Source organism: Melospiza melodia, chromosome 12 (genome assembly GCF_035770615.1).
Source record: "Melospiza melodia melodia isolate bMelMel2 chromosome 12, bMelMel2.pri, whole genome shotgun sequence".
NCBI classification, from domain to species: Eukaryota; Metazoa; Chordata; class Aves; order Passeriformes; family Passerellidae; genus Melospiza; species Melospiza melodia.
The window spans coordinates 24,967,904-24,994,519 of record NC_086205.1 but is presented as its reverse complement, the minus strand read 5'-3'; the positions used below and the strand labels follow the sequence as shown (position 1 = coordinate 24,994,519).

Genomic DNA, 26,616 nt, shown 5'->3' with positions numbered 1-26,616 from the left:
GTCTTTTTGGTAAGTGTAACAAGAGCTTTGCACACATACTCCAAAAACCTCCCACAAACCACTGGTAACCAGTCAGGGGATCTGGTGATGAGCTGGTTTTTCCTTTGGCTTGGTTCTGCTATAGTTCTGGTCTGTATTGTGGAAATATTTAGTTCTGCTCCCAAAACCCGAGCCAGAGCTCTGTAGATGTGCTGAACTTTTCACTTGGCAACCAAGCTTCATTTGCAGAACAAACTTTTAGCTGTGATGGGATTGAGCTCCTGCTCTTTCTTGTGGTTTCAACATGGATGGGGTCCAAGTGATGACAAGAACGAGCAGTGTAGAAAAGAAGTCCAGGGAGAAATGGTGTCTGAGAACCAGGCTGGGAAGCTGGAGGCCTTTCTCAAATGAGGAGAAAAGGGCTGAGAATGGGTCAGAGGCTGTCAACCAAGCTCACCTCCAAGATCAAGGTGGTTTCACAGCTCTCTTCTGTCACCAGGGACTTGCTCTCCCACAGCACTGCATCATGTTCACTGACACCGTGAAAGGCAGAGAAGTTTTGGTGAAAATTCACTGTTTGGCTGTGAAACCTGGAAGATGTCACATTCAGCAAGTGCAGGACACTCTCCTGGATCAGGGATCCAGGCTGTTTGACTCTCCAGTGCATGCCAGAGGTGCTGCAGGGATGAGAGGCTCTGACAGGAGCCCCTGCAATGCGGAGCAAAAACCGTGCAAGGAGGCGATCCAGCTCCATCAACCCCCTTTGTATTATTTTGGGTGATATCTGAAGAAAACAGGGTAGCAGAACTGTCTGTTCTCCACCATCCAAAGCTATTCAAATCTCCAGTGCAGTGGAGACTGCAGGAATTTTATCACTGCCATTTTTCACAGGCAGCAGCACTGAAAACAGAGTGTTTGCTTACCAGATGACTGAGTTAAGTTTTCACCTGGGAGCCAGCTGCTTAACCAAACTCATTGAAAATATCACCCCTCTCTGACCAAAGAATGAGAGTCTGGCTGAGCACAGGCACCCAGCTGTGAAAAATGAACACTGAAAACAATGAAGTTGTCAGTTCTCTGACCAGGATGCAAATAAATGCGGGCTCTGTCAGGCTGGCAGTTCTGCTGGACCATTAGTTTAGCACAAAGACATTCTGCAGAGCAGGGGATGACAGCTGATCCATCACCCCCAGTGATCCAGCCCCTCCATAGAAACCTCTCCAGAATGGGCTGTGATACATATTTTTAACCCACATTATTAGGTTAGGCTTTCATAAGACACATTATCTCTAAACTGCAGCGTGTTGCAGAGCAGTTTCAGTTTATGTGATCTTAATTTGCAGAATATTTTTTTTAAATGCCTTTTGCAGTTTATGTGTTGGCTGCTATTGTGGACTTAGCAGTGCTGAGTTAAGAGTAGAACTTGATGATCTTAAAGGTCTTTTCAAACCTAAATGATTCTATTATTGTTTCTAGAGTCAGACATGGTTAATATATGGGGATTTAAATATAAATATGTATTTCCAGGAACAGTGAAGTCACCATTCCTTGAAGTGTTCAAAAAGCATGTAGACACAGAACTTTGTCATTTGGTTAAGGATCATAATGGTATTTGGCCAAAGGTTGGACTGATGATCTCGAAGATCTTTTCCAACCTTAATATTCTATGATTTTATATGGACTTAGGCACCTTATGAAGTGAAAATGTCACTGGAGCACAGCTCCAACCTGATTTCCCTGGCACTGCGTTGTGCTCTGTGCTTCCTTGGACGCTTCCTGATGGGGTTTTATGGAATTCTGTCATTGCAGCCTGCCAGGGGAACAGCTATGGGCCGGGCTGCAGGAGCACTTGTCAGTGTCACAATGGAGCTCTCTGTCACCACGAAACCGGGACGTGCCTCTGTGGCCCGGGCTGGAAAGGAGCCACCTGCCAAGAAGGTACAGTTGGAAATTCAAACCCCTGCCTCTGGATTTTAGGGGGGAAAAAATAAAACCTGTGTTTGGGGAAAGCCCACTGGTATTTCAGCTCTCAGCTCGTTGCCCTGTGTTGTGGTTGGGTTTGGATCTGCGGTGACGTGAATTGGTCCATTAAATTAATCCGTGGCACTGTGTTGTAGGATCCCAGAGTGCACAGGGCAGAGGGGTGAAACAGCCATAAACTGGAAAGAGAGCTGATTTGGAAGGTTGATGAAGGGAGAAAAGGTCCATAAAACTCCCAATTACGATGCTGAAATGAAGCTCTGTTTCTTTTCTCTGGGCTGCTTTGCTGTCCCTTGCACCAGACTGATCCTCGGCATTACCTTGTGCTGTTCCAGACAGAGCCTAAATCCAGAACATGTGAAAGGCATTGAGCCTTCCAGCCTTGGCAATCAGAGCCATACATGAGGCTTAAGCACAAGCCCAGCTCCACAGAGCCTTAAGTAGAGGCTGGCAAAGAAAGGCTGCACTGTGGCTTGCACTGACATCCTAATCCATGCATCCAGGCAGTAGGAAAATCTGTCCATCCCCATTGCAGGAACTCCTTGTTCTGTGCCTTCCCCACGAGGTCCCTGGGGTGGCAGCAGTACCATGGGGCTGGGAATGCTGCTGTGGGTGCTCCTGGGTGAGCAGGGATTTGGAGTCAGCACTTCCACTCAGACTCTGCCCTTCAGCATCCCAAGGGGATTGCTAGGGAAAGGTGATGAAAGCTGGCAGGGGTAGAGTGATATTTAAATTTAGCACATTCCCCTTTAAAAACTTCATATGAATTTTTAAATCCTTCCATGAAGGATTTAAAAATTGGGAAGACACAAAGCTGTTCTTGATGACATGTACCTAAATTTTTGTTTTGTCCAAAGGCCACAAGTACAAAACCAAAATGAAAGTTACAAAAGCTGTTTCAAATACACCTTTTCTCTTCAAATACACATATGGAGATTTCTTTTCTCTTTGAAGTGAGGAGGTAGAATAATTATGTGAGACTTGAGGAGCCATCCACTGGTGCCTGTGCTTTTCCAAAGGCAGATCTCGTCCCTGTTTCTGTCTTAAAGAGGTGTCACTCTAGCATATGGCAGAGCTGTGTGATGTTTTTCCAGAAAATTATGTTCTATCCATAGAAACTGGTTGTGATAGGAATTCATAGACTTCTCTAATTAAAATTAGGTAAATGATGAAATGTCATCAGCCAGCTGTGGGCAGCAGGATCAGTTAGAGAAGGAGCTGTGATTGTAGGAGGACTGTACAAAGACATTCTGAGGACAGGGAAATCAGGAGCTGCACTCCCCAGTGTTGAGAAAGCTGGAAGGCACAAAAAAATGGGTTCTGTAGGTACAAACAGAAAGTCTCAAGGTTATTTGGTGAATCACTAATTCACTTCATCACCTACTTTGTTCCAGACCAGCTTTACGATGATCAGAGCAATTCCTTACTAGTTGTGTCCCCATTTCTGCTTGCTTGTACCTCCCACAGCACCTTCCAGAAGGTGGGAGAGGTGGTTTTGAACCTGTGTCCTCCTTCTGCACCTCCTGATGGAAGGTTTTCCCTGTCTCCCCTTGCAGCCTGTGACCCAGGGTGGTACGGAGCAAACTGCCTGCAGCGCTGCCTGTGCCACGGCCAGGCCACCTGTGACCCTGTGAGCGGGCAGTGCCAGTGTCCCCAGGGCTGGGCAGGGACAGCCTGTGAGCTGGGTGAGTGCCACCACCCCCTCCAACCCTCCAGCACCTCGGTTCAGTCACTCTGGAAAGAAGTTGAGTTGTGCTGGGGTCTGGTTTGAGATGACCGAGAGGAAAAAGGATGGAAAACAACAGGTGGGGAGAAGTTAAAAAAAAAAAATGGGGTTGTTTAGTCAGAAGTGAGACATGATATTGGAACTTGAAGATATCCATGGTGCTGGAAATTTGCTGGCAGAGGAGAGAAGTTGTCTATTCTTTGTCCCTTGGGAACAGGGAAGACAGGTAATGAGCTCCATTTAAGGAGAAAGAAGGAAAGAAAGGCTTAAAGAGAAAAGTGGTGTATTTCTAGAGAATTTTCCTAAAGGAGGCTTCAAAGTTTCCTTCACTGAAGGTTTTTAAGTTTAGGTGGCTCATCATATTGCAGAGGCATGAGGGAGTTCCTGCTGGTGTTGCTCCAGCCTCACCCTCATCATCCTCCCCATCCCATTTCAGAGTGTGGGGCCAGGCAGTTTGGAGAGGGCTGTGAGCAGAACTGCAGCTGCCACCATGGGGTGTGTGACCAGTCCTCAGGGAAGTGCCTCTGCCACGCTGGCTGGACCGGGGACCGCTGTGATGTTGGTAAGGGTAGCTCCTTCTGCACGTCCTTCGTTTGAACCATCAGCCATTTCTGCCAGTTTTCTGTTTTTTTTTATCTTAAATTTCCAGTATTCTGCAGGCCAGCCAGGATTTGTGCACTCTCACCCCATTTCAGACCCACAGGCAGGTCTCTCTCCAGCCATGCTCTTGTTGAAATCATTTTATCTCCTCCTGCCTCTGTTCCCTGCCTGCTAGCAGTTCATGGGCACGGTTCGCACTGCTCAAACATCTGTCCCTGTGTGCAGAGTTGTGTCAAAGCAAACAGCATCACCCTCTCCATGGACCTGTGTGGATTTACACTCCAGTCTGTGATTCATTCTTTGCAAACTTTCCTGTGCACACTCACTAGCAGCCAGCATTAAACGCTTCTAATATTTTTAATATCTTCACTGATATTTTCTGGCCATGCAATCTGCTAAATATCCTCCTGAGCAGGAGCTCAGGCAGGGAGGATCCTGGCTGGGGGCCAGTGGAGGCTGCTCCCCAGGCAGCAGGATGCAGGAAGCAGGACTCTTGTAGGACTAACCAATATGATTAAGCAGAAGCCATTTATTGTTTAGATTATACCACATTCTACAAACTGCTGCACATGCTAATTACACACTTCTTGATTGGTGCTTCTATCTTGTCCATGTGTTCTGCATGCACTTCTCAGAGTATTGGATACAGTCCCGGTGGTTCACAGCCCTCTGTTATCTAGTTCTTGCAGTCTTGATATTCTGTTTCTCAGCCTCTTCTTCCTTAATTTAGCACAGTTTATGTTTTGGTAACTATTGGATTTGTGGGGTGACCCAGCTAAGGGAGGAGTGATGAATCTGACTCCATGTTCTCAGAAGGCTGATTTATTATTTTATGATACTATATTATATTAAGGAATGCCATACGAAACTATACTAAAGAATACAGAAAGGATACTTACAGAAGGCTAACAAGATAATAGTGAAAACTTCTGACTCTTTCCAACGCAACTTGGCACTGATTGGCCAAAGAGTGAAAACTCACAACAGAAACCAATCAAACAATCATCTGTGGTAAACAATCTCCAAACACATTCCAAAGCAGCAAAACACCAGAGAGGCAAATCAGATAATTATTGTTTTCCTTTTTCTCTGAGGCTTCACATCTTCCCAGGAGAAAAATCCCGGGCGAAGGGATTTTTCCAGAAAACCAATGAATGCCACAGGTAACCTTGATGAACTACTGAGGATGCTGATGAGAATAACTAGAAGCAGCCTGGCTGCTGCACGCTGTGGCCTGAGCCTCGCAGATCAGTGCCCCGGCAGGTAGAGCATTGCTGTCTCTGCTTGCCCCCAGGCTGCCCCCCGGGATTTTTCGGCGAGCGCTGCGAGGAGCGCTGTGACTGCGCCCACGGCAGGTCCTGCCACCCCCAGACTGGAGCCTGTCACTGCGAGAGCGGGTGGCGAGGGAGGCACTGTGACAAACGTGAGTGCTGAGGGGACAGCTCGGCTTGGCATGCACGTCCCCCCAAACCCAAGCTCATGGCTGTGGCTGGGCATTTTCACACCCTCGTTCCATGGGGTGGGGCTGGGGGTGCTCGCAGGGGTGGTTGCATGAGTTTTATAGTATTTTATTTTAATAAATTAAAAATGGAGTTGTATTTTTATAAGGTTTTTTTAAGGATAAACTGTCTAATTAAGAAATGATACTTATTTTTTATTTTTAACTTAATAACTAACTACTTGTGGTTTGTTATGTGCACTGTTTTGTCTAATTACATAATACCACCCAAACCCATGAAGAAGAAGATAAAGAAAGAGGACTAGCTTCTACCCTAAAACCTCTATCTTGCTTTATATATACTACTATATATTGTAAATTTACATCCACCAACGAGGGGAGAGAATGATGTATCTGACTCTATCTTATTAGAAGGCTAATTTATTACTTTATTATTATTATTATTACTTTATTATTATTATTATTACTATATTAAAGAATATTGTACTATACTATGCTAAAGAATACAGAACAGATACTTACTGAATGCTAAAAAGATAATAATAATGAAAACTCGTGACTCTTTCCAGAGTTCTGACACAGCTTGGCCCTAATTGGCCAGTGAGTTAAAACAACTCACGTTGGAGTTCAATCAAGCAATCACCTTGAGTGAAACAATCTCCAAACACATTCCACATGAGCACAACACAAGAGAAGCAAATGAGATAAGGATTGTTTTCCTTTTCTTTGAGGCTTCTCTCTGCCTTTCAGCTTCCCAAGAGAAAAATCCTGGGCAAGAAGATCATGTTCAGAGAATGTAAATAACAGAACTATATTCTAAATATATTGATTTTATATATAGATGTCACTATAGAGCGTGGCACAATGCAAAGCACCAAGACTCCATCAGAAAGGTGTATAAGACAGATTTATTATAGCACCATGTTACTTCTATAGTTTTTCAAGATATTTACATTTACTTAACAGATGCATTCACTGCCCGTTGGTCATAAGAAAGAAACAAAGTTCTCAGTAGGTGAACATGGAGCCACGTCATTCTGTGAGCCAGCTAGAGTCTGTGTTTTTTAACTTTCTCTCTTCCATCACATTGTCGTGGGGATAGCCTTGGTGTCTTCCTCGGGAGAGATACAGGACTTTCCTTACCTTCAGGAAGCCTTCGCTGGCTCACAAGAACAGCACAAAATGCCTTTCCTACATATAGATATATATATATAAATATATATTCCATATATACTATATTCTAATTATATTTGATACTATAAATTACTGTATTCTAAAACTTTATCTCTTAACACTTTAAGTTTTCCACCCTGTGACATCACGCACTTCTGTTCAAATTCCACACCCGCAATCCCAGTCCCATCACTCCATTTTGGAAGCCTTCCCCACGCCCTCAGGTCAAACACAAGGTGTTCTCTTGGCGGTCAGCGCCTGTCGGGGCAGCGAGTGTGACATTCTCCGTGGGCAGGGCTGCGGCGGGTGGCCTTGTCCCCTGTGCTGTCCCTGACGGGTCGGTGTCCCCGCAGCCTGCCCGCCCGGCCGGCACGGTGCGGGATGCGCCCGGCGCTGCCGCTGCCCCGCGGGACGGCCCTGCCACCACCGCACGGGCGCCTGCGGATGTCCCCCGGGAGCCACCGGCCACGGCTGCCACAAGGGTGAGTTCCTTGGCACACCTCAGATGCTTCCCTTCATAATCTGTCCATTGAATCAGAATGTGGTGTGGTGTGGTGCCTGAGGAGGGAGGAGACGCCAACGGGATGGGAGGGGAGATGGCCAAGGGTTCTTGTCCCTTGCCTGGGTGGTGTGGCCAGCTCTGAGCTCTGTTTGGGCTGCTAGCCAGGGGCTGAACTGGCCCCAGATAGGCTGAGGATGTGCCAGTGGAGCCCTGCCCACGGCCAGTAAAGCAGCAGCTCAGCTTCTGTTTGTCTTATCCTTGTGCTAGGCTATCTATTCCTGCTCTCAGAGCTCGTGGAAAGGACATTTTCTGCATTCTTAGCATGGAATTTGTTCCCCAAAGCTGTATTTAAAAGCAGGCTCCTGTTTTTAACTGCAACACCCTGATTTTGTTCTTCCCTGCAAAACTTTGCCTGAGCCCTGTGTTAGCCAAAGGAGAGCCAGCAATAAATAAGAATTGAAAGGACTGACATTGGTGTCCATTATCCTCCATCAGAGGACTCTAAATGCTGACCCACAACCAGGGCAGCTTAATGGAAATGAGATGTTAGAATTAAATATGGAAGGTCCAAAACCTGTAGGCAATGTGGCTGTCAGCAGGCAGAGTGAAACCTGTTGATGTTGATGTTTCAGCAGCTTTGCAAGTTTAAACTCCCTGCAAAAGGTAGAATGTCTTTATCCACACGCCTGGTCCCTTGGGAGTTATGCTGTTATTTTAGTCAATTTCGCCTGACATTTCCCTATGATTTTTTTTCTAGTGACAAGAAAATTGTATCTGGCCCTTGACAGTTGGGCACAAATTGACTGAGCAAAACAAAATCAAGCATTCAAGTAACCCCCAAGTAAATGTAATAAATCCAAAGTCCCGCAGGAGAGCGTCATTCTGTAGGCAGGGATTTTATTTAATAAATTTCAGCCCGCTCTTTGTTTGAGCACTATATTTACCAAGACAAATTTAATTTATTGGTTTGCATTTCTTCTTCCCAAAGCTTGTCCGGCGGGCACGTATGGGCAGGACTGTCAGGGAGTGTGCCAGTGCTCTGCTGAGAATCAGGAATGCCACCCTGTCACCGGCCACTGCTCCTGCAGCCCGGGCTACCATGGGGCACACTGCCACCTCCGTGAGTATTTTTGGGGTTTCTGCCTTTCTGACAGAGAACTGAGTCTTGCAGGAGCATCTGCTGGAGCTTTGGGCTCATCCGTGTCAGTACAGTGGTGACTGAGAGAAGTAGAGACTAATTATAATATGAAAGTTACAGCATTACAAATAAATTATAGTATAGGAAGTAAGCATATGTTAATTTACACTGAAAAAGTAGTTGTATTATTGCAAGGAATTAATTTTAAGAATTTTTATCATTTCTTTTAATAATAAAAAAATTAATATTGTTAGTTCAAAAATGTAATTAATTCAATCCTTCAAATTAATTTTTAAGCCCACCAGATTTACCAGCTAAATTCTTCCCAATCTCATGCCACGCTAAAGAATGTAAAGATCATTCTCTGCACTGCATCTCTCAGCTACACCTGGATTTTGTGCAGCTCTCTCATTTCCAAATACCAAGTCCGAAATACTTCCCAAAATCTCTGCGTGCTCAAGTAAGGACAAATGGTTATGAGAAAACAACAAGCTGAAATTGGCAATAAATCCAAGTGATTCATAAAGTCCTTTCAGTTACAGAGCCTTCTGAGGAACAATCAAATTAAACCAACTGTTACTCTGGATTGAAAAATGGTGACTAGTGTAGAGGACAAAATGCCAATTGGCCCAATGCTCCATCATAAAAAATATTCCCAGATCCACATGTCTCATGCTGGTATTTTAGGACATCTGTAAAGTTGTTTTTGGTGGAATGTGGCAACTGATAAGAAACATATACCAAAGCAGCCAATAAAGGAGACAGTTAATCACTTTTTTATTTACAACTTTAATTTTGGTTTTACTCCACGGCTTGTAGTAGTCTCATTTAGAAGAGAAAAAAAGGGAAAAAAAAGAAAAAGCTGTTGTCTTTCTTGCTCAGTTTTTCTCTCTTTGGTGAGTGCTGATTTCTCTTTCTTGGGAATCCAGCACAGTTCTGTTTGGCTTAATTGCCTTTTGGTGTAACAAAAGCCAGTTGTCACATTCAGAGCTCTAGTAAGGGTTAAACCACTGTTTTATTCCTTGAGCAGAAATAGGAGAAAGACTCACTTTAGATATGGGCCTTTGTATTGCCATCACGTCATCACAAGTTATTCTTTAAAATATAAATTATAAATAAAATGCAAAGGATTGATCATGTCCTCCTTTGTGCATCAGTTTTTGCTGTGAGTGAGATCGAAAGCTGGCCTTCAACACTGGGGCTGGAGCCATCTGGATCCATTATACATTAGATTATAATAAATGTTGTAGTAAAGCAGTAGTGGAGATCAACTATTTAACAGGATCATTTTAAAAGATTTAATCATGGTCAGCCTATTACCTTTATGTAGCAATATCTCAGTAGTCATTGCCTGTGCGTGTAGCACTAAATCTCTCATTACAGTAAACGTCCTCAAACTTACTTAGATACTAAAGGTTTTATTTCAGAATTTTAAAATTTAATGCTTAAACAATTACACTGAAGTTCTGATAGAAAAGATATAAAAAGACTCATTGCAAAATAAAATGAGTTTTGCTGCATTCAGAGGGGATTTTTGCTGTGGATTTCTGTGTAGCTGGGATTAAACCTAAAGCGTATGAGATTGGAGATTTCATGGTGTTTTGTACTCTGACATTCCAGAAATGTACAGCAAATTCTTAAGCATGGGTTTGTTAGATATTTATTGGAGAAATAATGAAATTATGGAAGCTCACAGAAAAATACTCATCTATGTTGGTGTTGTTCCTGTTGTCCCCTGTGCCACTCGTAGACAGACACAAAAAATAGAAGGAGAACAGTTAATTGTGGATTATTTTAAGTTCAGGTCAGCGGAGGGATAGATTGTGGGCCTGATTCTGAAGTGACTGACTGGAAACCAAGGATGGCTGGCGTGACTTTGGTGGGAATACTCCACGCTCCTGCTGTCCTGCCTGCAGGGAAAGCTGGGGCTGCTCCAGGGTGAAGAAGCTCTCGATGGAATATTAAACCAGCCCAGGGAGCCGCTCCCAAACGGGCTCTGGTCCAGTCAACATGTGGTTGGATGCTGCTGGAAACAGTTCCTGGCAACTGTTGTTGGATGCTGCTGGAAACAGTTCCTGGCAACTGTTGCTGTATTTATGAAAAAAAGGTTCAAGAAAGTCTCTATAAAAGGTGTAGTTGGCTGGGAAGTCAGATTTCCAGGAGCCAAGAGCAACGGGGCTTTCATGTTCACAAATTTTGGAGTGAGGAGCTGAAAAAGTCTCTTGGCATGGTGCAGAGGAAGCAGACAAACTAGCAATAAGGTTCCCATCACTTGTCCATAACTTGGTGGATGGGCAGATCTACTTGTAAAAGGAGTAAAAAGCAATAAGTGGTGGTGAAATTATTTAAAAAAAAAAAAAAAAAGCATGGTATTTTTCTGTGACATTGACTGGGCTGGGAGTACCCAGAGCCAGAAAGATCTCACCAGCTTCACCCTCAAGCTGAAAGTGACAGGATGTGTCAGAAGGGATTATTTGACAATGTGATTTAATAGCATTGGTCAGAAAACCTCAGTGTGTGCAATTGCTATGGAAAGATTTAGGAGCTCTTGGTCATGACAAACCCACTCAGAGCAGAAGGAAAACCAGGAAATGAGGTGGAAATCTGGCTGCCACTCTTTTGTTCGTAGAAAAAACATAAGTCAGAAGCACAGGAAACTGTTAAATTAGAAAATGTCTTTATGAGATAACTGGTGGTGCAAGAATAGCCCTGTTTGCAAAGGCAGAGCCTACTGTAATGGTGGGACATGGTACAAATTGCCCTCGTTATCTGCCTCAAAATTCTTCTGCAAAGTACTAACAGATGAGGTGGCCTTGTTATTGAGCATGTGCACGGTGCAGCAGCTGAACATGCCCTGCATGTGCTGCTCCTTCTCGAGCCAAAATACAGGAAATACTGCAAGGACAAAGAATTTGGGAAGGAGGGAATTACTGCATCCCCATCATGGAGCAGCTCCTGCTAGCCTTGCTCTAAGGAATAGCTCTGAAAGCTTTGCCAGGGAGAAGCAGCATCTTTTGCAGTCTGGGAGACAGAATTTTTTAAAAAAAGGAGAAAATCCAAATGATGACCAAAAGGAAAAAAGGGGGAAAAGAGAAACTCACATAGAGTAATTAAATAATTGAATCTGGATGAGTCCTTCACTTCAAGTCTTGGTGGGAATGAAGGGGTAGTTGCAGGGCTCACTCCTTGATGCCAGGGCTTGCACATGAAACAGATTTTGCATCCTGGCAGATGGAAGCACTGATGACAGAGCATTCATTGAGAAGAATCTGTGTTTGGGAAGGGCTGGGGAGAGTATCTGCACATTATAAAAGCATGTATCTGCTTAGTCCTGATGATCTGCTATCCTGGTTTGAGCAGAAGCCAAGGTTCAGTTTTATTTTAAAAGGCACCCCTTCAAAGCTTCCCATAAGCTCTCCCTCGCTATTGAATAGCTCAGAAAAGCCAGAGATTTCTCCAGCCACTCAGGCCCTGCTTTTGTGCCTTTAGGAAACACAGGATACATGAAGTTATTTGTGCACAGATTGCAAGGGATCTGTTGCTTGGAGACGTGAGCAAATATATTTTCAACCAGGTTTCTAAAGTAGCCACAGACTTTCCTTCTGCCAGGGAAGAGAAGGAAGGGGTGAGCAAAGAAATGGCATTTGGAGGTAGCAGCACTAGTGGAACTGTTGGATGATGATCGTGCTGCTCAAGCACCAGCTACTCCTTCCACTACACTGGAAAATTAGGGGAATAACCTGCATTTCTGGAGTTCAGAGGTGGCACACTGGAGGCTCACTGGTGCCCCTGCCCAGCAGCTCTGCCCAGCTCTTCCCCCCAGTTCCAGCCTCCATCACTAAAGATCATGCAGAAGATGTAAACTAAGCATGACAAATACATTTACATCCTCCTGATCTTTTGTTCAATTCTCCTTGAACATTAGCTGTCCAAAAAGTAACCAGAAATCCTCACTACCCCTGGAAACCCTCTCCACAGACAGTTTGTTGCCATGTAGCACTGGCTCAGCAATCCATCCAGGTGTGGTGATTCTTGTGGTTCTTAAAAAATACAGCTGTTCTATTTTTCCTCAGAGAATCTTCTGGCTCTACATTTAAATAATGTTAATTCCCTATCTTCTGAGGAGGTGTCTTCTGAAATTCTGAGTTGCTGTCATGTGCACATTTTCATGGTCTTCCATCCACAGGGTTGGAAGGGAACTTAAAGCCCATCCAGTTCCAGTCCATCCACCTTCCACTGTCTCAGGTTATTCCAAGCCCTGTCCAGCCTGCCCTTGGACACTTCCAAGGATGGGGAATCCACAACTTCTCAGGACAACTGCTAACAATGCCAGCTCCAGTTTGCAGGGAAGGAGTAGATTATAGAGGAAACAAACTTTCTCCAATTTACATTTTAAGAAGAAATGACCTAACCTATGTCCATGGAACAGCTGCTAAAAGAGGCAGGAATGGCTCACAGCTTCTCACTGACTTGGGCAAACCAGGTGGCTGCTGCCCAAGGAAGAGGGAGAACGACCTCTTACCTCCTCTGTAGGAGGAAAGAGGGAATACAATCATTTGGAACAGAAATCCCAAGAGGAAAACCTCTGTAGAACAGGGCTTGCTTTTCTTGCTATTGTCACATCAGGGGAATGGGAGAGCACAGAGCCAAGAGCAGCAGCACTCAGTCCAGCTCTCCAGCATTTGACAGTGCAATCAGAGCTGTCCCAAGGGCACTTTGTCCCAGGGAGCCACCTCCTCCTCAATGCCTACTACTGGCCCTCTGGAAGCGAATAACATTAGAAAATGAAAATCAAACTTTGATTGAAAGCAACAAAGCGCTTAAGACATGAAATGCAACAGGCCCAGTAGCAACCTAACCTAATTGCTGGTTATTTTTTCTTTTAAAACAGGGTGTCCAGAAGGTACTTATGGTTCAAACTGCCAAAATCCCTGTAAATGCATGAACGGAGGCCGCTGTGACCCTGTGTCAGGAGCTTGCGATTGCGCTCCCGGTTTCATCGGAGCCAACTGCAGCAAAAGTAAGCCAACATTCATGTTCTGCTTCTGTCAAAACACAGCAAAGAGAATAATTTGCATAAGAGCTTGTCTGAAGAAAAACAGACAGATCCCAGCTACCTCTTCCTTGAATTGTAAATCAGGATTCCAGCTTTGTAAAAAAATCTCTTGCAAAATATTTTCCCTCACTCCTGCATGCATAGAAGCAAGGACACTTACCCCAGGATTACAACCTGCTTGCCCAAGTTTTTTTCTAGAGCCAGCTCAGCATGCATTGCTCAAGTTCCTTCTTCCTGTCCAAAATTTCAAGGTTGAGAAATTATCTCAATATTTTGCTTCACACTATGGTGCCATTAGTTTCAATAAATGGGAAGAAGATCAAGTTTTGTCATGGCAAAACTGGTAAAGACTCCATGGCAACCCTACTGTTACTTCTCTGTTTCAGAGCTAAATGCTGTGGCTGAATTTCTGTGCTGCTTCCAAAGCTCTGGTCTCTGTGAAGTTCTCTTCAGCTTATTCATAGAGAGGCAATGTTTGAATGTTTGGCTGCCCATAGCTTTGCTCTTCATTGCTGGGCAGCATCAGTATTAAGGAAGGAAAGATGTTTTAAGCTGGAAGGATGAGCAGCTGAAATTTCAGTTGTACATTAACTCTTCTGATAAGAAGGACAGTAAATATTCTGTGTGAAGTTATGGATTACATTTATAACCACACATTTATTATTAATTATTATAATCACATTATAATAATGGGTTATATTTATAATTACAAGTAGTCTCAGAAGGTAAAGCAGTCGTGTCTTTGGGTGGGTTTTGGCTTCACGGTTGATGCTTTGAAGTGCATTAAGGGGAATAAAAACAAAGCCAGCTCTTCCCCAAAGATTATAGCTATGTTAAAAATGAAAACTGCCATTGGATCCTGTGGGTGTTTAACAAATCCTGTGTTCCCTCAGCCTGCCCTGAGAGCTGGTATGGGAAGGACTGTGCCCAGCCCTGTGCCTGTGGCAAAGGCCAGTGTGACCCACGGACCGGCGAGTGCACCTGTGCCCCCGGCCACACGGGACCTGCCTGTCAGCAAGGTAACAGAGCAGCACCAGGTCACCTCCCAGGGGTGACACATTAAAGCACCCAGCAAATAAACCCAGTGCCAGGCATTGTTCACAGCCAGGGCCTTTGCTGATAAGGCTGCAGTTTGGGGCGTGCAGCCTCTGTCCCTCCCCGCTCCGTCACCCAGCCTAATCCTGCCCACACCTCCCTGCCACCCTCTGGGGCACTGGGCTCTGCAGGAAGCTGGGGGGCTGTGTCAGGACAGAGCGTTTGGGTGAAACTGATAATAATCATGGAAATGAATGATAATCATGGAAACTGATAATAATCATGGTGGTGTCCCACCACCCTAAGGAGCCCCTAATCACTTGGGATACATGTGTTTGTATTTATTCCCTGTCACCTTCATCCTTTCCTTGGGGTGCTAATTTTTGGGTTTTTTCAAACTTTGTTAATTCTCTGTAGTGTGTCCCCAGGGACAGTATGGCCCCAACTGCCATGGGACGTGTACCTGTCAGAACGGTGGCATCTGTGACCATGTGGATGGCAACTGCACCTGCGGGCTCGGCTGGACAGGAAGATCCTGTGAGGAAGGTGATTTCCTGCTTCCATGGCAGTGGATTTGTACACTCAAACTGGGGTTTGCAGTGTCCTCAGACAACCACAGACAAGGACAGTTTCAGAACTTCCCCTAGTTAGAGCTTCAGGTCTTTTTTAAGGATAGTAGTTTTCCTCCCGAGTCCTGCTCATTAATTCCCTTGCACCCTCATTATTTCTTTCTCACTCTGTTATTTCTTCTTCAGTCCAACTTTTGTGCTCTTTTTTCCATAGGAATGTTGGATTTTGTCTTCCTCCATGTGATCCTTAGGGCAGGAGAAGCCTGTGTCTTCTTCCTCACTGGTTGTGTTCTCTTTCATTTGACTCTGGAGTTGAGCTTCCCATGTGTAGACTTCTCAGATGTTCTAACATCTGTCCAAAGCAATTGAGATTCTCCTGCTCTCTCATCCTTATTCTCCATGACACCTGTCCCTTGTGCAAGACAAAGCACACTGACAGAATAAGCTCATATTCTACTCCAGAATCTCTCCTGTCAGCCCTGTCTTCCCACAACTGTCCAGTCCATCTCCCAGAAACCATTCTGCATTTCTGTGCTCCTGTTTTTCTCTGTAGGTAAGAGATATCTGTACAGTTATGGACTTGAATGTTCAGGAAACAAGTTTACTGGCATGAAATGCAAGTAAATAGTTCTAAGTACACATTCAAGAGAAATGTCATCATTAAATCATAACTGCCATGGTTCAAGCTCTTCAATACCTTCCCAGATTCTCATTTACAGCACTTCTGTCCCTGAGACCTCAAATATTCACCTCAAACTCCATATGTATTTGTAGCAAGAACTGGTTGTTACAGGGGAGTGTCCCTATGTAAAAGTGTCATCTAGAAATGACACTTTTTAGCAGCACTCTGAGATGCAGCTGTTCCACCCTGCATCTGAGGAGAGTCAGAGCCCTGCCATGCATGTGTGCAGAGGAGGAGCAGGGAGGACAGGAAAGATGCAGCTGCTCACAGAGTGAGTGCTGTGAGGATTCAGTGGGCAGTGAATGCTCTCTGGGCACAGGCTCTAAAACATTTGCAGTTAACCAATGTCTGGATGACCTAGCAAAGGCCACCTGTGGTCATCTCCATTTGCCTGTTCCTGTAGTCACCCATAGAATGAGTTGGGGCTGCCAAGGCTCAGCAGAGTGCTGCAGGTAGCCCCACATGGAGAAGTGGATTATGGGTGTATCTCATAGATAAAACATCTCTAGAGTGGAGCACAGGAGGCAGACATGCACACACTGCATAAGGAACTGTGTGTTCTATCACTAGAGAGAGCTTCACTATTTATCTTTTGACAGAGGGAGTGAAATTATTGGAAAATTGAGTCTTGATCTCCACAGCAGTGTGGGTTTGAGTGTGTTGTGACTGGAAATCAAAGACAGCTAATCAGGCATCCTTTTAATAGAGCTTAGATATGATGTTCCTGGAAGATCCTGTCTGGCATTTGCAGGGTTCTCAGTCTGATTATTTGGACGGCCACGCTCATTTAAGTTCGTCTGCCCAGATTCAAATTATCCCAGCAGTGGGAAGTTAACTTATTCAGAGATGATGCTGAGGTTAATTATATTGGCACAGTCCCTTCTGCATGACTTGCCTTTCAGTAATTTGAGACGTGTTTAGTTCTGTAAAGGCAGATAGCTCATTATACATGGACAGACTGTTGCTATGTGTGAAAAAGATCCTCCTGGTTTTATTAGGAATTTGAATAGTGTGAACTCCAATGATAACACAGAGGAGGAAAAGCTTCATGTTTTCTTTCACACTTTTTAAGTGCCTAAAAGAAAATATTGCTGTAGATAAAGAAAGAAAAAAGAAAATCTAATTTATGCTATTCACTACAAGGCTTTATAACACATGGTGTGGGTTCAGCATCGAGTCTGTGAAGAGAGAAATTGAAAAAGGCAGACTGTTAAAAGTGAGGAAATTGCTGTTCAAACATCTATATAATATAAAAGATTTCTCACCAAAGTATGTAAACGCATCATAGTTGTGCAGAAATCCTGTGTCTTCATAACAAATATTCATTGGTCTGTAAATTACTCTTTGGGTATCATCTCTTGGCAATGCAATCTATCACATATCAGCTTTTCTGGGTGAGGGCAGTGATTTTTGTTTGTTTTTTCTGTCCATGTCCTGCCAGCAGAGTGCCTGCCAGGAAAGTATGGGGCAGGCTGCTCCCTGGACTGCCTGTGCCAGCACAATGGCACCTGTGACAGGTTCACAGGGTGCTGCAGCTGCCCCGAGGGCTTCTACGGACACTCCTGTGAGCACAGTAAGTGCAGGCACTCATGGTAATTGGTAATAATTGGTAATAATTGGTAATTTTCACAGGTTTGGGGCTTCAGAGGAGTCAAGAAACACCTCACTGGTTCAGTTAAAATTTTGGCATGTCCCAAATCGTCCACCTCCTTCCAGATCTTGCATGTCTCTGATGCTGGATGGTACAAGTTTAAAAGCCCATGGCGTTATAAGATATAAGGATAAATACAATTTTTTGTTGGCTGCCAGGGAATGTCACAGAGAATACAGAGGGTTTTAATGGTGTGTATGATTTTCTCCATGAACCTTCTTCATTTTAATTTTTCAGGGTGCCCCCTTGGATTTTATGGGCTGGGCTGTCTTCAGGCCTGTGCCTGTAAAAATGGAGCAAGCTGTGATGCAGTGACAGGACAGTGCCTTTGTCCTTTGGGTTACCATGGTGTGCTCTGTGAAAAAGGTACTGGTACACCTGTGATGGGAAAGAAAAAAGAAAAAGGAAAAAAAAAAACACCAAAAAATCCCAAAAGCAGAACTCATTGTAAAAAACATCATATAATTACTGAAATATTTGTTGAGAGCCACTTCTTCCATATTTTGAGCTTAATGAATATCCTGAAACACTGAATTTGGGACAGATTTCCTGTTCTACAGCTGGGTGTTCCCATTCCCTTATAAATTAACTACTCTGGTTCCAATTAATACAGTGAAAGTCCTGGTCTCCGTGATGTCTTGCAGCAATGAGTTCCACATGCCATTTATTAAAAATAAGTCCCTTTTACTGATTCTAAATTTGCTTCTAAAACTCCAAATAAGATTATTAAATAGGTGCATGTCAAACCTGTTGAGTGTTACGGAGGGGTCTTCTAGAGAGTTCTAATTAAAAATAAAAATAAGTGCCAGCTACATTTCTGGGACAGATTTACAGATACCTTTGAGAACTTAGATTAGACAACCCCAACAGAAGGAGAGCTCGTATAAATAATGTGCCCATTCCACTATGTTTGATTTCTTCATTAAACTTGGCATTTACACCAATTTCATTTATGAGATTTCCCCTGAGACATCCTGGGAAAACTCTGGGTTTATTGTACCTTTTGCCACTCAAACATGCATCTGAAGTGTTCTCTTGCTGTCAGGCTGTGCCAGGGGCTGGTTTGGTGAGGGGTGCCAGCATCAGTGTGACTGTGGAGATGCTCCTTGTGATCCAGAGACTGGGAAGTGCCTTTGCCCACCTGGGAAGACTGGAGACAAGTGTGACATTGGTAAGGGCAATATTTTTAAGGGCTGGACTGTAAATTGTTAAACCACTCTGACCTGTTGGCTTCTGAATAAGTGTAAAAGGACATTTGCTGGTGTTGAAGAACACATTGTTTGTAGAAAATTGCTCTTTGTGGTTATCAACACCTTTATCAGCAGGCTTGTACCTCTTGATTTAATCAATATTTAAATTGATATCCTGATAGGAAAACTGTTCATGGGTCAGCTGTAAAATGTCATTTGCCTTGAGTTTTGGAGAACACAGGAAGAATAGACCAAGAAACTTTACAAATGTGGTGGGGAAGACTCCAGAGGGTGCAGTTGGTCACCAGGGGCTCCACTTGCTGTGTGCTTTGTCACACTGACACTTGTGACCCTTTTCAGACCAATGCAGGAGTATGTCCAGCTCTGGATTTGCTTCTCCTGAAATCCCCACAGTTGAGGGTGTGGAGCTGCAGCAGCCCAGGGACTTTTAACCCAAATGTAATTCCCTCCTTTGCAGCACAGGCTGCACTTGGGCTGTGTGCTGGCCCACAGGAGCAGAATTCTTCTGTAACAAGGATATAAAAATAGGTGAGGAATTTTTCCTGAAGGCAAAACCAGTCCCGCTGCTGTACCCTGGTGGGGTTGGGTGCAGGGTTGAGAGGCAGCAGCGGCAGATCCTGAGCCAGTCTCTGGTCACAGCTGTGGCTCTGATCAGAGCTCAGGGCCAGGTTGGACAGGGCTTGGAGCAGCCTGGTCTGGTGAAAAGTCTCCCAAGCCTGTGGTTGGAACCAGCGGAGTTTAAAGGTCCCTTCTAACCCAAGCTGTTCTGCGATTCTGTGATTATGATGGAGCAGTTTTAGGGTAATCACTGGAGTTAAAGGAAATGCAGTGGTTTAACTGAGAGTCAGAAAACATTTGTAATCCCAATGCTATGACAAGCAAGGTAAAAGGAGTGAACATCCATGTGCTGCTGTGGAGCTTCACCAGGAGCCACAATCCTCCTTACCCCCTGGGGCAGAAAGGGAAAATTATTTCTCCTTTTGTTCTAGGATGGGGCAGAAATAGATTTAAGCAGGCTGTTATTAATACAAATTGCTGTGAGCTTAAGCATTAGTGCAACTTGCAAAACTAAAATGGAAAATCATTTGTTTCCCTCTGGGCAATGTCCTGTGGTCAGGAAATGAATCTCTCAGTCTGCAGCACTGCTCCAGTGGGAACCTGAGCCACCCTCAGTGCCCACCCAGCCCTGGGTGTCCCTGGGCCTTTCCAGTAAAACTTTAGGCAGGAATGGAACGCAAGGGGGAAGTTCAGCACCAAAAATGGGAATTGAGGTTTTCTTCCTCACAAACTCTGCGAGTCATTTTTATTTTTCTTAAATCAGCTAGGGTAGCCCCCATCCATGAAAAGCTGTTATGGGGTAGGTTTTATTTGCATTTTTATTTTCAATTAGGCTCAGTTCATCTGTGATATAACTCTGAGCAGCTGTGACTGTGCAGCAGCCATAAAGATAAAAGGCCTGATTTTAATTTGAACTCTGGTAAAGCACCCATTAAACAGGCAAAATGTTAATTAAAAAAAAAAAAAAAAAGAGAGAGAGAATATAACAGACTTTTATGGGCGTTCTTTTTCTGTGGTAAATTAACATTGCAGACTTTCAAACAGATGTCTTAAATACACATTGTTATTAACATGAAAATGTGGTATTACATAAATTAAAATCAGGTCCAGAGGTGTTTGGGGAGACCTTTTCTCATAACATTTCCTAATTGAAAAGGCCAAGCTCAGAGTGCACGGGGCGAGTTCTCCCACGTGCTGGGGCTGCAGGGCTCAGCAGAGCTTTATTTACCTGAGGGTGCTCGTGGGAGAAGGCAAATTCCCTGCTTACAGGGTTTTCAGAGAGGTGAGGGAGAGAGGGGCATTGTTTGCTGTGTGTTTCACACCCTGCCTTGCGACCCTGCTGCTCATTTTCCTTTCCTGCCTGTCCTCTGATGCTTAAAAAATTGCAGTGAGGATTTACCAGCCTAGGTATGAATGTATTTGCATTTGGAAGTGAGATTTTTTTTTTTTTAGTGAGTTTAATTTGCCAGGATGTAGCAGAATTGTGCAAGACATGAGAATCTATAAAATGATTTAATTCTCAGTGTCACATTCTGTGGGGGAAGGCTCTTGCCCAGCACGTACTGACAGCCCAGCCACGCAGGAGGGACAGGGGCAGGAGATAGTGTGGATCCAGGATGCTGACAGCAACTTTCCTGAGCAGATCCCAAAATGTTCTCTGTTGGGCTGTCAACCCCTGTTTTCACACCAGCAATGATTTCCATTCTGGGAACTCTTGGGGACAGCTGGGCTGCAGCTTGGGCAGAGCGTGTGGCAGACGAAACTCGACGACTGCCGCGCTTTCCCAAATGTCGCGCTTGAACGTGAACAGATGTGGGTGTCTGAGCAGCTTCCTGATCCCACAGCAGGGGGAGGCTGCCAGGAGTGCTCCCCGTGCCCCAAACCCTCCTGTCCTTGCAGGGTGCAGGGCAGACAGGTACGGCCCTGGCTGCTCGCTGCGGTGCCAGTGCGGCGGCAGATCCCGCTGCCATCCCCGCAATGGGAACTGTGCCTGCCCCAGCTCCTGGAGGGGCCCAACCTGCACTGAAGGTAACCAGCCTGGGGTGCAGCCTTCCCTGGGGGGGAAAACACCTCTGGCTGTGCTGGTGGTCTGTTTGGATGGGAGGGTCAACTCATTAAGTTGTTTGGGTAATTTCTCTTCTTAATGAAATAGAGTGCGGAGGGAAAGTTTCCTCTCGGTTGTGGTGTAATCACAATTCCTCCTTTAGTTTAGGAAAAACTTTGGGAACCTTCTGATTTAGAGGTGTTTTATAGTTTTGCCTGCCCTCTGCCTCTGTGAGGAGGCCGCTGTAACTCCCTCCTCTACCTTCTTTTCAAGGCTACCATTGATTGAATTATTTGAGTGTGAATTGTATAATCTATATAATATTTCAGTATTAGGTTATATGGACCTGAAACCATGTTTCTACTTAATTCTCTAGGTGGCCCTCCAAAGCTTCCTTTTTATGAAGAACAAGCTCAAGAAAGAGGGAGTATTTTTCCAAGAGCTCTACAACAGTAACATTTGGACTAATAAATGAACTGTTTTATATGCACAGACGGTATTTGAATTTGGATATGAAAACAGTTATTCAATTCAGCTTGAATTGTACTGAAGTATTCACACTTCTTATGGAAGACTACAGAGGCCATTTAGTAGCTGGATCCTTTTAAAGAGTTGAATCTGTTTCATGTGTTCATTCCTAGCCTCTTGCCCCTCCATTAATCTACTCTGGACATTCTTTCTGGTATTAATATAATTCATTTCTTGAAAGCCTGGACATGTTTTTAATCAGAGCAGCTCCAAAGAGTATCAGGATAAGCTGCATGTAACACATCACCATGGAATGAGCCACACTCCCTATCAGGGACTTTCTAAACCCACTTGACAACCAGCACCAAGTTTGAAGAGTATTCCACAGATTATTTCTCTACGGATTCATTGCAAAATCACATTGCACAGAAACTGGAGGGATTTATCAAGTTAATTCCTCTTTGAATAACGTGGTGTGTTCTAGAGAAGCATGCAGTCTAATTTTGAACTTGCAGCTGAAGAAGAATGTGCTACAATCCAACAAAAGTCCTCAACACACTGTTAATTTATTTAAGAGCATCTTCTGCATTTCTGGTGTGGTTTGACTGATTGGAAGGTCTCTGTCTGAATCTGTCTTCCAAAGAGCGTGGTGTCATCTGCCAGACTCTCCTGGCACCCTGTGTTCTCACATCTTGCCAGATGAATTTCTCAGTGGGTTGTCAAGCCAAACTGTGCAGCACTTCTCATCAAACAGTATCTGCTAATGCAGAGAAAGTTTTATCTTGAATGGAGAAAGCAAATTGTAAGCAAGGAGAGATGCTTAAAGATACTGTCTCTGGGGTTTGTGTTTGTATTGAGCAATTTGTTTTCTATCAAGTCATCTCGCAACAGTCCTGCTCCCGTTCAGGTGCTGGTGGTCACCTCATAGAGCAGAGACATTTTGGTGCTGTTTTGCCTGTTTAGGCAGGTTTTCCTTTGATATAGGACTATGTCATTATAAAGAAATGTATGTTCTGTATTTTAATATTCTGTTAACCAGACTAAAAGATTTCAGAGTGTCTCTTTATACCTCTCTTTAGGTTAGGAGTTACAAAATCTGTGTAGTAACCACTTGATTCTGACTGTATCAAAAGTGCACTCAAGAAGGGGCATCAGGACCATGGTAGGCACAGAGTATGGGCAGTTCCAGCTCTTGTGCTGACACTCCATTCTCCACCAGAGCAAACTGCAGCTCTGCAAGAGCAGGGTTTTGTTTTGCAAGAGACAAAATGACAATAACTGATGGCAGCTTGGGATTTTTGAAGAAATTTGTTGTTGTGGTTGGGTAAGTGATGAGTTGGTGGAGCAGCATCCAGGAGGTTGGATGGGAAGGTGAGGTAACAATTTTCTCCCATGGTTCACCCCAAGTCTTAAACAAATCTGCAGTCAATGACTGTCCAGGCCAAAGCAAATGACACTTGCTCCCCTGGGAGTTTATTTCAAATTGTCATCTACGGGAGGCAATACAGTTTTAGGAGGTGTTTTCCAAGCTTCATGGAAGTCTTATTGTTGTTATTCATCACTTTGTAGGTATTGAAAGTAAAGGTATTTGTGAATGTGTCAAAATTAATTAACTAACTGTGCTTCCAGCCAGAAAATCGCTGAGGCTGATGATGATCCCTTTTAATTTCTTCTGTAGAGCTCAATGAATGTCACTGGAAAGTTCATTCAATGTAAATGTGGCAGAATTATGGTCCCAGAAGTGTGTGACTCTCAGCAAGGCAGTGATATTTTAAATGGTCTTTTGGAGGTGTGATGTCCTGTGTCTGATCCTACAATTGTGTGAGTTTGGGGCAGTTTCACTGAACAGGGACCTGTAAGGTAAATCTCCTGTGAGACCATGAGATATAATCTCAGCAACTGCTGGAGAAAAACAATTCAAGTTTAGCAGTTGGCATATTTTGGTCTTAGCCCTGCATTTACTGCAGAGCTAAACACAACAGCAGTGCAAGTATCGCACTGAACTTAAGATTTTTTTTTTGTAGAATCATTGAATGAGTAAAGCTGTAGAAAACCTCTGAAGGTCTGAGCTTCCCTTTAAAGCCTGGTCAAATTCAGAGTCAAATGGGTCAGAGTTTCATCGTTAAAGTCAAATTTCAGAGATTCATCCCTCCTAGTTTTGAATATGTCCAAGAATGGAGATCCCACCACCTCTTTGAACCTGTCCTAGTGGAGATTTCATTTTCTTCCTCTTTTTTTTTTTTTCTCTCTGGTTTCTAATCAGAATTTCTTCCGTTTCATCTTTGTTCCACTGGTTCTCATCCTTTCAGAGTGGATCTCTGAGGAGCCTTTGGCTTCCTCTCCCCACAGCCCCCATGGGGTAGTTGGCTACAGCCTTGGTCTTCTCTTCTGAGGACAGCCCATCCACTGGCCACATTCCAGTACCTCAGACATTCCAGTTCCTTCCAGCTGCCCAGAGGCTGGTGTGGTTACTCAGCACATAAAACCCTTTACACTGCTGTCAGACAGCAGAATATATCAAATGTACTGTTTTTCTCTTATTTTTGTAGATTGATGTGTGATTTGAGCAGCTAATCAAAGGGCAAACCTTTCTCAAGCCATATTATTTACACCCATGTATTCTTGTTTACATTTTCCACAGTACCTTGATAATAGAATTGTAAATATGTAGTATAAGGAAATAAAAGATTTTTGTATTACGTGTTTTTAGAGGATGTCACTGTTTTAGGTACATGATGAAACACATATTTTAAATGACTGATACTGAGTCTTTGCCAATGAATTAAGAGGCCCAAGTAGATCTGCTTTGGGAAATATTTCAGCCAAATTTTCTTAAATCAAAAAATGCCAATTCATACAAACCACTCCATATGCAGTAGACTTTTTAATTCAAAATGCTTCTTAGCTTCTTTATGTTATTTCCTTTGGAATAGAAGTTCAGTGCCATCAAACAGACCCTTCTGATTTGTGGCTCTGCATGACTTTTTGTTCCAAAACTAAGTACAGTCATATACAGGTAAAAATCAGAATTAAAGATTTCAAAAATGTTAAAAGAGAAATTTTGATTGAGATAGTTGGAATGTCATATCTTGGTTCTTATTTTTTTCATAAAGCAGAGAAAATGTTTACAGGACTTTGTTTTCTAGAAGAGCCACAACTTTACATGATGAACTACTAATTAAGGAAGTTTCCTTGCTTCTGATATTACTGTTCTGATTCTGCTCCTTACTACAGTTTAACAGATTTACCTGATTCTTTGCCTACAAAATAGTCTTTATTAGACAGGATGGAATTTTTTAATGGAAAACTGACTAAATCAGCTTTTCCAGGGATTAATTTTGCGGCAAGTGAGTGTAGTTGCTACTAAATTAACACAACTCTGCTTATTTGCTTCATCAGATTCCAGTGAAGGAGTGTCAGGCTGATGCAGTCCTGAGCACAGCGCTGGGGCTTGTTGAAAGTGGAAGTGAAAAACTCAGTGAGAGTGGGGTTTATAGTTGAATTGATGTCCATCTTGGTGAAGGCTGGCTCCCTGTTTCCCAGGAGGCTGAAGTTAATTACGCTTCCTTGCAGAGAGAGCACTTGCACGTGCAGATAACTCCTTTCAGAAGGACATTGGAATTATTTCAGCCGTGCAGCTCCCGTGCCAAACCCCCCTCTCTTACCTTGTGAGCTCCAGATAGCTCCAGCAGGAGAGGGAAGGAGCTGAGTGTAACTCAGTGGGCCCAGCAGAACCTCGCTCGCTGTGAATTCATGAAACCAGAACAGCATGTTTTAAGTTAGACTTCACTAACACTATCCTCATAGGAAAACAATCAGAATTTAAAAAATTCCCCGCTTCCCCTGCCAAAAATTATTATTCTACTTTTATCCTTTTTATGTTGAAGAACCATAGCTATTAAAGTTTGCCCAGATTCCTTGCCAACCATATTATTTTGATTGGCTGCAGGTTTCTGTTTGTGTAAGTAATAACCAGTACAGTGTCAGGAGTTGCCAACGGGACAAACATGGAAATAATACCTTCATGTCCTTCCCAGAAGAGGCAAAGACACATTTGGGAGCCATCGTGGCTTCAGTGTGCAGATCAAATGGTGACTCTGTTAGAATTCAGCTTCTTATCAGAGCAAAGTAAAGCTCAGGAACAATCTTTGAGAGTGCTGGTGGACCAAGAAGCCTCCATCCTCCCATTCTTGTGTTGATATTTTTATATTTAGGCTAGAAACCTCCTCAGCCCCCACATTTTTGAGGACTTTCCCTCAGGTTGACCTGAGTAGCTCCATGCATGGGCTGCAACTGTGCCCAGTAATTCTTTTGCAAGGTCACAGCTTTAAGTTCTGACACTGTGTAAAGCAATTGCCAGCAGTAAACACCAAATCTCAGCCTTGTAGAGCATAAATTGTTCGTTCTGTTTTTTATTGCTTTTAATAAGCACTTGCATAGCAATATTATGTCTCTGTGAATTTGTAATCCCTCTTCAAGAAATGTGTGGGATGTATCTCGGGTTTGTACTGTACTTTCTGTTGTAGACGTGTTGTAGTGAAAGGATGCTGATTTTTTTTTTTTATATAAACATGTCATTAAAACCTGGTCTTGATTTTCCCTCATTGCTAGTTTTGAAGCAACAGGCTGATGTTGTGGATGAGATTTTATTCTACCGAACTAATTGACATTCAGAGCAAACAGGCTGAAATCACACCTGCTTTTGGTAGTTTGTATAGAATAAATAATGGCCTGTGCCCAAATGGGTTTGTATATGATCCCTGACCAGGGCAACCTGGCCAGTGA

General features: G+C 43.7%; 1 protein-coding gene across 1 annotated transcript in view; it reads left to right on the top strand.

Annotated features, from left to right (window-relative positions):
* The window catches only part of LOC134423873 (multiple epidermal growth factor-like domains protein 6), a 192,990-nt gene extending 166,576 nt beyond the window's left edge, over positions 1 to 26,414 (top strand). Inside the window, exons 24-37 of the mRNA XM_063167363.1 lie at positions 1,789 to 1,917; positions 3,516 to 3,644; positions 4,122 to 4,247; positions 5,580 to 5,708; positions 7,271 to 7,399; positions 8,408 to 8,539; positions 13,449 to 13,577; positions 14,507 to 14,632; positions 15,066 to 15,194; positions 17,344 to 17,472; positions 17,788 to 17,916; positions 18,596 to 18,721; positions 21,219 to 21,347; positions 21,740 to 26,414. Of these exons, the coding sequence (XP_063023433.1) occupies positions 1,789 to 1,917; positions 3,516 to 3,644; positions 4,122 to 4,247; positions 5,580 to 5,708; positions 7,271 to 7,399; positions 8,408 to 8,539; positions 13,449 to 13,577; positions 14,507 to 14,632; positions 15,066 to 15,194; positions 17,344 to 17,472; positions 17,788 to 17,916; positions 18,596 to 18,721; positions 21,219 to 21,347; positions 21,740 to 21,819 (1,751 nt within the window). The 3' untranslated portion in view covers positions 21,820 to 26,414. The remainder of the gene's footprint in view (positions 1 to 1,788; positions 1,918 to 3,515; positions 3,645 to 4,121; positions 4,248 to 5,579; positions 5,709 to 7,270; positions 7,400 to 8,407; positions 8,540 to 13,448; positions 13,578 to 14,506; positions 14,633 to 15,065; positions 15,195 to 17,343; positions 17,473 to 17,787; positions 17,917 to 18,595; positions 18,722 to 21,218; positions 21,348 to 21,739) is intronic.
* Positions 26,415 to 26,616: the final 202 nt, after the last annotated feature.